This window comes from Argentina silus, assembly GCF_951799395.1.
Source record: "Argentina silus genome assembly, chromosome: 12".
Lineage (NCBI taxonomy): Eukaryota > Metazoa > Chordata > Actinopteri > Argentiniformes > Argentinidae > Argentina > Argentina silus.
Genome location: NC_139666.1, coordinates 3,574,367 through 3,586,139, shown reverse-complemented (window position 1 = coordinate 3,586,139; position 11,773 = coordinate 3,574,367). Strand labels below are relative to the sequence as shown.

General features: G+C 49.4%; 1 protein-coding gene across 1 annotated transcript in view; it reads left to right on the top strand.

The window, feature by feature from the left end:
• Window positions 1-60: 60 nt before the first annotated feature.
• mcm3ap (minichromosome maintenance complex component 3 associated protein) overlaps window positions 61-11,773 on the top strand; it is a 16,379-nt gene continuing 4,666 nt past the window's right edge. The window contains exons 1-21 of the mRNA XM_083682065.1: window positions 61-74; window positions 520-2,305; window positions 2,545-2,792; window positions 2,949-3,030; window positions 3,227-3,383; window positions 4,204-4,397; window positions 4,543-4,682; window positions 5,013-5,210; window positions 5,552-5,820; window positions 6,248-6,410; window positions 6,801-6,961; window positions 7,518-7,762; window positions 8,339-8,631; window positions 8,734-8,834; window positions 8,996-9,127; window positions 9,322-9,435; window positions 9,770-9,922; window positions 10,334-10,531; window positions 11,122-11,190; window positions 11,293-11,427; window positions 11,731-11,768. Coding sequence (XP_083538191.1) covers window positions 688-2,305; window positions 2,545-2,792; window positions 2,949-3,030; window positions 3,227-3,383; window positions 4,204-4,397; window positions 4,543-4,682; window positions 5,013-5,210; window positions 5,552-5,820; window positions 6,248-6,410; window positions 6,801-6,961; window positions 7,518-7,762; window positions 8,339-8,631; window positions 8,734-8,834; window positions 8,996-9,127; window positions 9,322-9,435; window positions 9,770-9,922; window positions 10,334-10,531; window positions 11,122-11,190; window positions 11,293-11,427; window positions 11,731-11,768 — 4,708 coding nt within the window. The 5' untranslated portion in view covers window positions 61-74; window positions 520-687. The remainder of the gene's footprint in view (window positions 75-519; window positions 2,306-2,544; window positions 2,793-2,948; window positions 3,031-3,226; window positions 3,384-4,203; window positions 4,398-4,542; window positions 4,683-5,012; window positions 5,211-5,551; window positions 5,821-6,247; window positions 6,411-6,800; window positions 6,962-7,517; window positions 7,763-8,338; window positions 8,632-8,733; window positions 8,835-8,995; window positions 9,128-9,321; window positions 9,436-9,769; window positions 9,923-10,333; window positions 10,532-11,121; window positions 11,191-11,292; window positions 11,428-11,730; window positions 11,769-11,773) is intronic.

Genomic DNA, 11,773 nt, shown 5'->3' with positions numbered 1-11,773 from the left:
CAGTCAAGGACCTAAACAAGAGGGACCCGGAACAGGAAATAAGCGAGTTTTTGTTTTTCAAATGCCTCGAAAAAGTAAGTCCCTATTATGCTGTACATTATTCTGTGAAAGTCTATGTTATGCACAACTGAAATATTATTATTGCACACATATTCTATAGGTAAGACCGTGCTGGCTTCTATTAAAGGTGTTCATTTTGAAGAAGCATGTCTTTGCTAGGGCTCGTAGCTAGCTAACGCTAACGTTCGCCAGTAGACCCCCCCTGTCCTTAGACTGAGTTAGCAACAGCAAGCACCGCTGCCATTGCTGCCAAAACGACATGAACTAAACTCTGTTAATTAGCTGGCTAGCCCTCAGTACCTATTAATGGTGGTTTTTTTTTAGCTATACTAGCAACATTTTCGGTTAACAATTGCCTTTATGAAACATTATTTGCAAAATGCATGTTATTACACATTAGTTTACTTTGGTTTCGTAATGTAATCTTGTTGTAAGCTTGTTGACTTTGTTCATTTTTAGACTCAAGGATGCTTCAGTGAAGAAATGAAAAGGGTAACACAGACTCTTTCCCTTAATATGCCCAGCAGTCTGGCCTCTGGGACAGATTCCATGAGGTCAGCTGCATCCACAGCCTCTTAACACCCACATTAGTCAGGTGCGCTGAGTGACAACTAAGACATTTCCATCATGAATCCCAATAGTCTGTTTGGGAGGCCGCAAGGTGGAGCTTTCCAGGCCCCCGGCAGTAACACGAACAAGACTGGCATGTTTGGACAACAGGGCTCCAGTAACACTCCACAGAATGTAGGATTTGGGCAGTCAGCGACATTCGGACAGTCTTCCGCCTTCAGTCAGCCTTCAGTGTTTGGCCAGACCTCTGGACAGACCTCTGTCTTTGGGCAATCACTGGCATTTGGACAGACACCGTCACTCGGGCAGGGCTCTGTATTTGGGCAAAGTGGTGGGCTCGGGCAGTCTTCAGGGCCGTCCCCAGGGCAGTCCTCTACCTTCTCCACCATGAGTCAGCCTCCAGCCTTTGGTCAGGCCACGCTGGCACAGAGTAGCTCAGGGTTTGGCGGCCCCCCGCCCTCATATGGCCAGGCGATCGGACAGAGTCAGAGCTCCGTGTTTGGACAGACACCTGCGTTCGGACAGACCTCTGCCTTCGGGCAACTCTCTGGGTTTGGGCAGCAGCCCCCAGGATACAGCGCCTCTTCTGGAATCTCCCAGGCGTCCTCCGACACTACCACCAGCATTGCTGGGTCAGCGCAGCCCATGAGCTTCGGCCAGTCACCCTTTGACCAGCCGCTGCCCAGCTCTGCGTCCACCACGTTTGGCGCTGCTCAAAGTGTCGTCCAGAGTAGAGGGTTTGGGACGTCAGAGTTCAGCTTCAAACCGTCCAACGAAGCGCTGTTTAAGCCCATCTTCAGCGATAGTCCCGAACCAGCCAACCCGCAGCCAGACGCTTCCCAGCCAGCCTCCAGCAGCATGGACAGCAGCGGGCCCAACGGCTCCGGCTTCTCTCTGTTGACTGGGTCCAAGAGCGGACCTCTGGGCTTCAGCTTCTCCCAGCCGGCGGCTGCCCTTTCCATCTCCACCCCCAGCGCCAGCCTGACCCAGAAAGACGTTGTCACCAACAGCAGCAGCAGCAGCTCTACCACCGGCCTGCAGTTCACCTTCTCCCAGCCGGCCACCCCCTCCAGCACCAACAGCAGCGCCAGCGCAGCAGCCACGGCCCCCCAGCCAGCCACGGTTCCCAGCAGTCCGTCCTCCTTCAGCTTCTCGGCCAAAGTCCTCCAGCCGGCACCTCCCATGTCCCTGTTCGGAGGGTCTGGCTTCAGCCAGCCGTCTGCGTTCGGGGAGCCCAAACCCAAAGGCGAGGCCCCGGTTGGCACGGACAAGAGAGCCGGTGACGAGGAGAGCACAGGGGAGGTAACGGTGTTCGGGAGGCTGGGAAAAGCGACCAAACGGAAGGAGGAGACGGCTGATCTAGCCGCCTCTTCAGGGAAGCCCGCCGACGAGGACGATGCCCAGGCTGAGGTTGATGAGGCCAGGCATCCCCCGAAGCGGCCCCTGCTGAGGTCCCGCGGGCCGGCTGGGGGGCTGTTCCGCAGCGCCATGAGCGGCTTGATGAGGGCCACGGCTAACCCGGTGAGGAGGGACCCTGGGAAGGAGGAGGAGCCGGCACTAGAGTGGGGGGAGACAGAGAGACCAGGCACACAAGCTCCAAGCATCCACAAACCTGCTACACCTCCCAGGGCACAGGCCCCAACTAGAGAGGTTCTAAAGAAAGCAGAGGAGACAGGTAAGCACTGACTCAAATCATGAACACCTATTACGCTTGACTGTTTTCTGTTTTCAGCCTGTGAAACAACCTCAGGGCAGGGGGGGTTGTGTTTGGAAATGTTTGTTTTAATTTTAGACTTAATCCACAGTGGCCAGAATTGGCAAATTTCCAACAAACTTAGGCCCTGCTCCTTTAAGATCATAACTCAAAACACACATTTTGACAGATTTGGTAATCCCCCCCCATATCTCCTCCAGGCCCAGTGGAAGTCCCTGACCCAGACCCGAACCCAAAGACCCCAGCCAGGCGAGCCCAACGTGGGGAGAGCACAGATAGTTTGGGGGGTATGACCCCTTCAGACGCCACCGTCATCCAGTGCAAGAACATCCCTCCCAACCTCAACAGGAAGGACATCATCGAGAAGCACTTTGGTCGCTTCGGGAAAGTCCGCAAGGTCTTATGCCGGCCTCACAAGAACCTGGCGATCGTGCACTTCCAAGACCACGTAAGCAGCACACTCTTTCACTCTATGACCCTCACTTACTACAGGAACAGAACATGATAGGTTTTGGGTTTCTCCATGATACTCTTTTTATACTGTTATTGTGTTATGATGCCCATACACCTTAACTCTCTGCCCGTCTTCTGTAATTTCTCTCAGTTGTCAGCAGCTAAGGCAAAGAAGAAGGGGAAATTACTGCACCAACATGAAATCCTTCTTTTCTGGCAGAGAAAGAAACAGAGTAAGTTCTAGGAGGACAACATCCTTCCGTTTGGATTGAGAGTCAGAAGAATCTTGACCACGTCTCTCTCGTCGAGACAAATATTTTAAAAGTTAGTAACGGTAGTAACTGAACAAGCTAAGGCCAATCAACACAGATCAGTTGCCCCAGCTCCTGTATTCGTTGTTACTGTACTCCTGTGTTCTTCTGGTATCAGGCCCAGGGGAGAAAGGAGAGAGACCCCCGGAAGGAGAGGAGGCAGACAGGGACAGCCAGGTCACAGACACCAGGCGAGGGGGCTTCCAGTCTCACTCCTCCCCACTGAGACAGCCCAGGGCCTCCGCCATCAGCAGCACTGTGTCCCTCAGCCGCAGGTAACCATGCCAACCCCTCACAACAAACAAGGCTCAGTTTTTAGTTGGACTTTTTGTATTATTATTATTATTATTATTTTATTTTTTAATTAAGTGATTGCCTTCAGTGCTCTTCAGCATGTATGCCCTTGTTGTGATTATAAATGACTTATGTTCAAATGTATGCTTTCACCCAAGAAGCCCATCTTGAATGCTAGTATACTCTATATAACAGAATACTTAATATACTCTATATAACAGAATACCATTAATTCATTTAGTGCGAAGGGTGAATAAAGTTACCCAAGTTGTCAACATTCTGGAGTGCCAAGGGCGACTTTATTCACCAGAAAATGTATAAATTATGATTTTCGCCACTCAAAGTATTGTTGCTAGGTAAATACCACATAAAACACTTCACACTCTAGGTGGTGAGTGTTCTGGAATTCTTTGGCAGTTACTGAGTTAATGTTTGAACTTTTAAAATATTAATGGTATATAGCCATTGAATATTACTTATTATGCTTAATGAGATTAGTCCAACCCCATCAGAAACCCAAAATAAGCTTATTTTAGTCCATTGTTTGTAAACAATGTAGTTGTAAACAAACACTGTATAGCTTCAAAACATGGTTAAAACTACTATTTTTAATCCATAGAGGGGTTACATTTCTCCAGCCCAAACACTCAGCTGTTTACCCAAAAAAGTGGCTGGGAGACACATTTGTTGTTGTTTAAATCCCAGATTGCCCCTTTAATATACAATATAATAATACATTACAATGTACTCACAGTTTATCTGTTAGCTCAGGACATGACAACATTTTTGTTTAACTCTTAGCTCTCCGGTGAAGAAGCCCTCCATTGCCAAGTCCCTCCAGTTTGACAGCGAGCCACAGCACGAGTCCAGCTCAGAGGGCCAGGCCTTGGACCGCCCGGTACCCTCCTCCCTCCTCCACCTGATTGGCCAACTGGCCGAGACGGCAGAGGAGAAGTACCGCCTCCTGGAGCAGAGAGACAAGATTCTGCGCCAAGGTAAGAGCTGTCCAGAGCCGACACGTGGCTGTTATGGAGAAAGAACAAAACATGGACACATGGACACAACTTGGACACATTTCAGTCTCTCACAAATGTATTTGACCAAGAGTTGTGTTGTCAATGTTATTATTTTGGGGTTCAGGCAGGCCCAAGCGGACAGACCTGGACCTGTCCAAGGTGTTTGTAGGGACGTGTCCAGACATGTGCCCAGAGAAAGAGCGATACATGAGGGAGACCCGGAACCAGCTCAGCTCCTTTGAGGTCATGCCAGACACTGAGAGGGTAAAACAACATTTTCCTGTTTCTCACACAAGTGTTCACACGCAGGCCCCTATCCCCTCTGAGTATTGTTCACATATCTTTAGCATGTATACTGTTCCTGTGTACCGACACCGTACTCAGCAATAATAATGTACCGTCTGATGGAAAATGACGGTGACTTTGCCTTTATCAAATGTAACATTTACAAGCACTACAATCAACCACTCACATCATACGGACTTATAAAGGGGCGGACGTATATTCGATAAAGAAACGTCTCAATTGGATGCAGCTTTATATTATTTTATGTAAGTATCTCTAACTTGAGCCCCATCCCCTTACACTTACCAGGTGGACCACATGACGGCCATTAAGGAGTACAGCAGGTCGTCAGCCGACCAGGAGGAGCCCCTCCCCCACGAGCTGCGGCCCCTCCCTGTCCTCAGCAGGACCATGGACTACCTGGTCGCCCAGATGATGGACCAGGGCCACAACAACTACCGCGACTGGTACGACTTCGTTTGGAACCGGACCCGCGGCATCCGTAAGGTAAACCCAGCTGAGGAACGTGTCACTGGAAGTAGCCCGTGTACAAACATTGGACTATTATTTGATTGATACAGAAAACTTAAATGGCGTACGATGGTCCGGTAAGGGATGGGTTGATATAGACGTGACAATACACAGCTATTTATCATTGACTTGTTCATTCATTCGTCCATCCATTCCCAGCTATCGTCAGCCACTCGCATGTATCGGTGGTTCGTGTTCATGTAAATTAAGTTGAAAAGTTGTATTTACTTTTAGCTCCCTGAGAAATCTTGAGATGTTATGCGTCACCATCACACTGGATTAATCTCCACGCCCTTTTTCTTCCCATCCGCCCCTAGGACATTACCCAGCAGCACCTGTGCGACCCTCTGACAGTGGCGCTGATTGAGAAGTGCACCCGTTTTCACGTGCACTGCGGCCACCACCTGTGCGAGAAGCCCATGATGACCTTTGACGCCAAGATCAACAACGAGAACATGACCAAGTGCATGCAGAGCCTGAAAGAGATGTACCAGGACCTGGCCACCAGGGGCGTCTACTGCCCCACGGAGGCTGAGTTCCGCCAGTACAACGTGCTGCTCAAACTCAACGACGGCGACATTCTCCGGTTAGTCACGGTGGACTTGACACACATTTGCATGCTTTTTTTTAGGGCATTTCTGCTTTATTGAGAGAGAGACAGTAGAGATTGACAGGAAGGATGGGTGAGAGAGAGAGAGGAGGGATGACATGCAAGATAAATTTGACGTGTTTCTGACAACAACTGTAAAGAGTTTACGAGACTGTGTTGAGACATTCACACAGTCTGACCAAAATAGCAGAGCAAGTGTTTTATGAGATTCACCTTTGGGTTTGTGGTACGCTCACAGTGTCACCGCTGACACTCTGTCATACTGTATGTGATCATTTGTTTGGTTATTGTTATCCCGAGAATGTCTTGTACTGCAAGTCATTTGTACAGACGCTCAATACCACACGGCAGAGCCTGCTGATGACTAACAGAATGCTTTCCTGCGTGCCTCTGGTCCAAACAGCGAGGTGCAGCAGTTTCGTGACGAGGTGCGGAACTCCGCGGAGGTGAAGTTTGCTGTGCAGGCCTTCTCCGCACTCAACAGCAACAACTTTGTGCGCTTCTTCAAGCTGGTGAAGTCTGCCTCGTACCTGGCCGGCTGCCTCCTGCACCGGTACTTTAACCAGGTCAGAACCAAGTTACCCCCTCCTGTCTGGTCATATGTGCTGCTTTCTGACCCGCCCTTAGGTGGCAGCAATGTGACAACATTTCCACCTAGCCAATCAGAGGTCAAGATGATGCTATTACTGTATCGCTCTTCTCTATCCAGTGCTCTCACATCTACAGGAAAGTCAAAGGAGTATGGGCTAGGGGTCAATTTGGGTTCAGCAACTGGAATTTGCTGCCCTGGGCGACTTTGAAGTGCCCTTGACGACTGTAGTAGACATAGTGAACTTTTTTATTCTACTATATTTTAGTAGACCCATCTGTGTTTGTGGGTTGTAAAGTATAACCTTCCTTTTGTGAAAAATCCTCTCAGTGTACATTTTAACGTGTGTGTGTGTTTGTGTGTGTAGGTCAGAGGTAAGGCCTTGAAGACTTTGAACATCGCCCACACCGTGGGCTCTCAGAGGTCCACCATCTTCCCCATGGAGGACATGGTGCGGATGCTCAGGTTCCAGACCACGGAAGAGGCCACAGACTTCATCCAGCAGTACGGGCTGAGCATCAGTGATGGGTCAGTATCTACATCCCCCGCATGTCTTCTGGCCTATTGTATGGAGCGTAGCAACCACGTCAGTATGGCAAGCTGACTTTTTTTGGGAGTGGGGCAGTCCCACTCTCATTTTTTCAGTTTTTATTGGACAGGGACAGTAGAGAAAGACAGGAGAGTAAGGAGGAGAGGGTATGTCAGCAGGGCGTGGGCCGGATTCGAACCCATGCCGACATGGGCATAGGTGTGCACTGTGGGCCATGGTGCTAGACCACTGGACCACCCCAGGCCACAACGTGCTTGATTTTAACACCAGAGCAATATACACTCACTGAGCACTTTATTAGGAACACCTGTACACCTTTTCATGGTGGAGTTGTTTTCTTGGCACACAAAGAATTAAGGCTGTTTTAAGAGCAAAGGGAAGCCCTACCCAGTAGTAGTATATTGTTCCTAATGAAGTGCTCGGTGAGTCTATATCCATATAGTCATGTTTTAGTTTTAATTTAATTGCACTTGCCTTTTATGTACTGCTGCTGGAGCTCTCTCTGATCTCATTGGGTGGCCTCTGAACCCACAGCATGGTGGAGCTGAGTCGGACAGCCTATCAGGAGCCAGACCTGTCCCTTCCCCAGAAGAGGTCAGAGACCATCATGGAGAAGAGGACGGCGCTGATCGGGGAGGTGGTGAACGGAGGCCCGCTGCCCAACCCACCCCAGCACATCCCCGTCTGCAGCTTTGACTCCCAGAACAAATACCGGGGCGAGGGGACACTGGCTGAACCAACCCCCACCGTCTTCAGGGGTGGCCCATTGGGAGTGACAGGTGTGGGATCCATCCATCAACCCTTGTCGTGTAGAGCCTATGTGGCTGTTGTGTTATGTTTCAGCCAGGCACTCTGTGTGTTTTGAGGGTCCTGACCATTTTTTGTAGCTTGTGGTGTTTGCACTAATGTAGCGAATAATTCAGTGTCATTCACGCAAGGGCTTCCATATTCATCAAAAGCGGTTGTATTGTAACCTTCCTCTTTCAGACGATGAGAGGTTGTGTTTTTACTATGTCAATGTTTGATTCCGTGATTTAGGGGTTTGACGAGTGCTTGGAGTGCTGGGTGACATTTGTGTCCCTTTCTCAATTGCTGCTTGTACACTATTGTGCTATATCCAACAGAGCGCTTGTGCCAGAGAAATGTAAAGCTGAGAAACTCAGTAAATGATTACTTCCTGCACTGCAATGCGAGGCAGGCTAAGTGCATAGCCAGGGGTCTTGCTAGTGCATACTCCCAGGAAATCATTGTTGGTTGAGTCTTTCATTTTTACAGTTCTCTGGCGCAGGCAGGCACTGGTTCTCTCTGATACAGCAGGATAGTGTTACAGCTACTGTGTCCCTCTCTCTCTGCAGCGCCAGTCTTGGTTTTGAAGCCGGAGCTTAAGGCCCCATCGGAGGTCGAGGTCAGGCCACAGTTGAAGCCGGCCAAGTTGCTGGCTGAGCCCAGACAGTTTGGGGAGCCCCAGCCTGCCCCGGAGCCTGCCAAGCCAGCGGCCGTAGACGAGACAGGGGAACCCAGCGAACCCGCCAGCACACCACCAGCCCTCCCCACAGACCCCCAGCTGATCTTCCAGCCCATCGCCCATCCCCAGCCTATAAGACCCCCGTCACCCCCGCCCAAACCAGAGCCTGTGTACTCTGACCAAGTGAGTAAAAAGTCCAGAGTTTACTGGATTTTAAGGCTCTCTTATGTCCCTCCAAAATAAATTAATCAGGAATGCCACTATTCCTCTTTTCCCTCCCTGTAGGACATTATGGCTGAGCTGGAGTGTGTGATGGAGGAAGTGGTCCAGGTGGCGGTGTGTGAGGTCGCTAGCGCAGGGGCCGACTACGCCACCTTAGCTCTCACGTAAGTGCAGAGAGTTAGATTTGATGGCATAGTAGATAATGCTACTTTCAATCATGCTATATGTTGTCTTGCAATTCATAGTTCATCTGGAGTTTGTAGGCTACATCAGGACTGTTGTTCAACATCTGCTCAATAGTGATTCTGTTGAAATGTGGTTGCAGTGAGAGCAGTGGCCACATGGAGGCAGTGGTGAGCGAGGTGGTGCAGCAGATGCTCAGAGATGTGTCAACCGCAGAGATTCAGTCAGAGCAACAGAGGATCGCTCAGGAGAAGCGCAAGATCGAGGAAGCCAGGTTGGGAACCCAAACATTATCTCAACACTAATTTTGCATCAACATTGGCGACAAAATAAATCTGACGTTTAAAAAAAGAAAATCGAAAGTTTGTCTGTAAAAAATGTTGTACAGGAGGGCATGGACTGTGTCATGTCTCTCCACACAAGCTCTGGTCTGTTCCACTGACGTCTCTACATCTGTTCGGTTCCCAGGCGTAAGCAGGAGCACGAGGCATTCCTGGCCCAGTTCAGCGACACCCTCTGTTCTGAGATCACCCAAGAGGTCCTGACCAACTGCATCAGAGACACTGCTGCCTCAGAGATCCAGTAAGCCCCCACCAGCAAGCTCAAACCAACCACTAACTGCTACTCCCAAGGCACTTTTGTAGATCTGAAAGGTTGGGATAGGTGTAAGCGATATGGTGAAAATTCCAACTAGCCTGAAGGCAGTGTGGAGCTATTGCCATATTGCTTATACCTACACTCACAGAGACCCTTCCCCTCAATCCGCCAAGATATTGGGATGAAATCAAACTTGCGGATTGCGCCTGTAACCCTACTTTCACAGAATTCTCATCTGATGAAATTGAAAGTCAACAAGTCAGTTTGGTCCCAAAGTATGATAGTTGTAGCTCCTAATTGTCCGTTGTGACTGTCCCAGGCTGGCGGTGGAGGAGAAGGCTGCGCGTGTGTCCCGCTGCTCAGATGAAGTGTGCACCAGTCTGGTGGAGGAGACCCTGGATGGAGAGATCACCCTATTGGTGAAGGCCATACTGGAGGCGGAGCTACAGCGCATACACAAGTACATCAAGAGGTACAGCGAGGCTCTTCACAGCTCTTTTCAGTCAAACTAGATTCCTGCATTGCTGTTTCTCGTTCCTGGCGTATGGACATTGACAACTGGGTAGACAATCCAATGTTGAATGTTTGAGTTTGAGCTGTGATTTATTGTATTTGCTTTTGTAGATAATCTTGCATGGCTGTGTGTGCAAGGTCTGGCTCATTTCTGGAAATATATACTGTGTTCTATAATGGCAGATGCAGTAAATACAGTTGTTGATGTTAACTACGGTGTGTTTTCAAGCCGTCTCTCTCAGCGAGTGGCTTTCTCCTGTCCTTAATCCGCAGTGCTGCAATTTCGCTGTTGTGTGAAATGGACAAAGCCACAGCCACAGTTTTATAGAACTCAGGCTTGCTCTCTCAACCCCCCCTCCCCCGCCCCCAGGTGGCGTGACGTGGTGGCGGTGCGCAGGCAGCTGAAGAGGCAGATGCGGGGGTTCCCTGCCGCCCCGTGCTGCGTGGACCCCCACTTCAAACTCAGAGGCCTGGCCCCCAGCGCCCCCTCCCAGCCCTCTCTGGAAGGCCTGGCCAGAGGCATGGTCAACCTGGGCAACGCTGGCAACATGGCCCTGTCCAGCACCAGGTACCCGCTACCCCAGACACTCACCACTACCCCAGACACTCACCGCTACCACACACATACACACTCACCACTACATACACACTCACCACTACACACACACACTCACCTTCTACTGTGTGTGTAACACTCTCTAACAGTGTTGCAAATGCTCAATACTTTACATTTACATTTGAGTCATTAAGCAGAAGCTCTTAACCCAGAGCCACTTACAATAAGTACATTTGCCTAAAGTAAATGAAACAACTATACATCACAAGTAAGACTTTCTATAAGAATGAGTGCCACAAGCAGTCGCAGTGCTAGAGTAAGGAATGAAAACAATCGTTTGTTTTATTTGTACTTTATTTTCAAAAACTAAGTTGAACTGGCTCTTGATAGGAAATGTATCTTATCTAGTATGGAAAAATGTGCCTCTCTTACATTGAAGTGAGTTTGCTTTGCCTTAAGGATGATTCATACTTCCAAAATTACATCTGTCATTTATAACACTATGGCTCGACTTTACAAAATGTGCTTTATAAATAAATGTTGATTTGATTCTTTGTCATTCAGTCCATCTATCCACTTTGACTCTGGTGTCATGTTCCCAGGTTGCTGAAAATGAGACAAGAATCTATCCACCAGATGACCGTCCATTTCATCTATCAGCAGCTGTTGAAGTACGTTTGTCTTCTCTGAATCTTATTGATATCCTCTGTCTCTGTGATCTGTCAGGTTGGAGAGGTTTGTGATACGTTTCTCTCACTTTCTGTCCCCCTCAGTGAGTCGATGTGGAAGCCATTAGACTTGCCAACACTGGTTGTGGAGAACATTCCCAACCCGCCTGACAGGATCTTCTGGAAGGCCACCCTCCTTTTACCTAGTGAGCATGAGAGTGTGGCCAGCGTGGCAGACGGGTACGTTGGCGCATGGCTGTGCTTTGGCCGTTTGATCACATTTGATTTTATTCTGGTTACATCCTTTGAGATGAATCGTCTTACTGACGTCTCACTAACCGTAACTTGGCACTCTCTCACTCTCTCACTCACTCACTCACCCACTCACTCACTCACTCACTCACTCACTCACCCACTCACCCACTCACTCTCTCACTCTCTCACTATCTCACTCCACTCACTCACTCACTCACCCACTCACTCACTCTCTCACTCTTCATTGAGTGCTCATTGACTGTGTCCTGTCCTGACTGCTCGTGCCAGGATCCTGACAGACTGGTTGGAGGCCAAACTGGGTGGAGGTGAG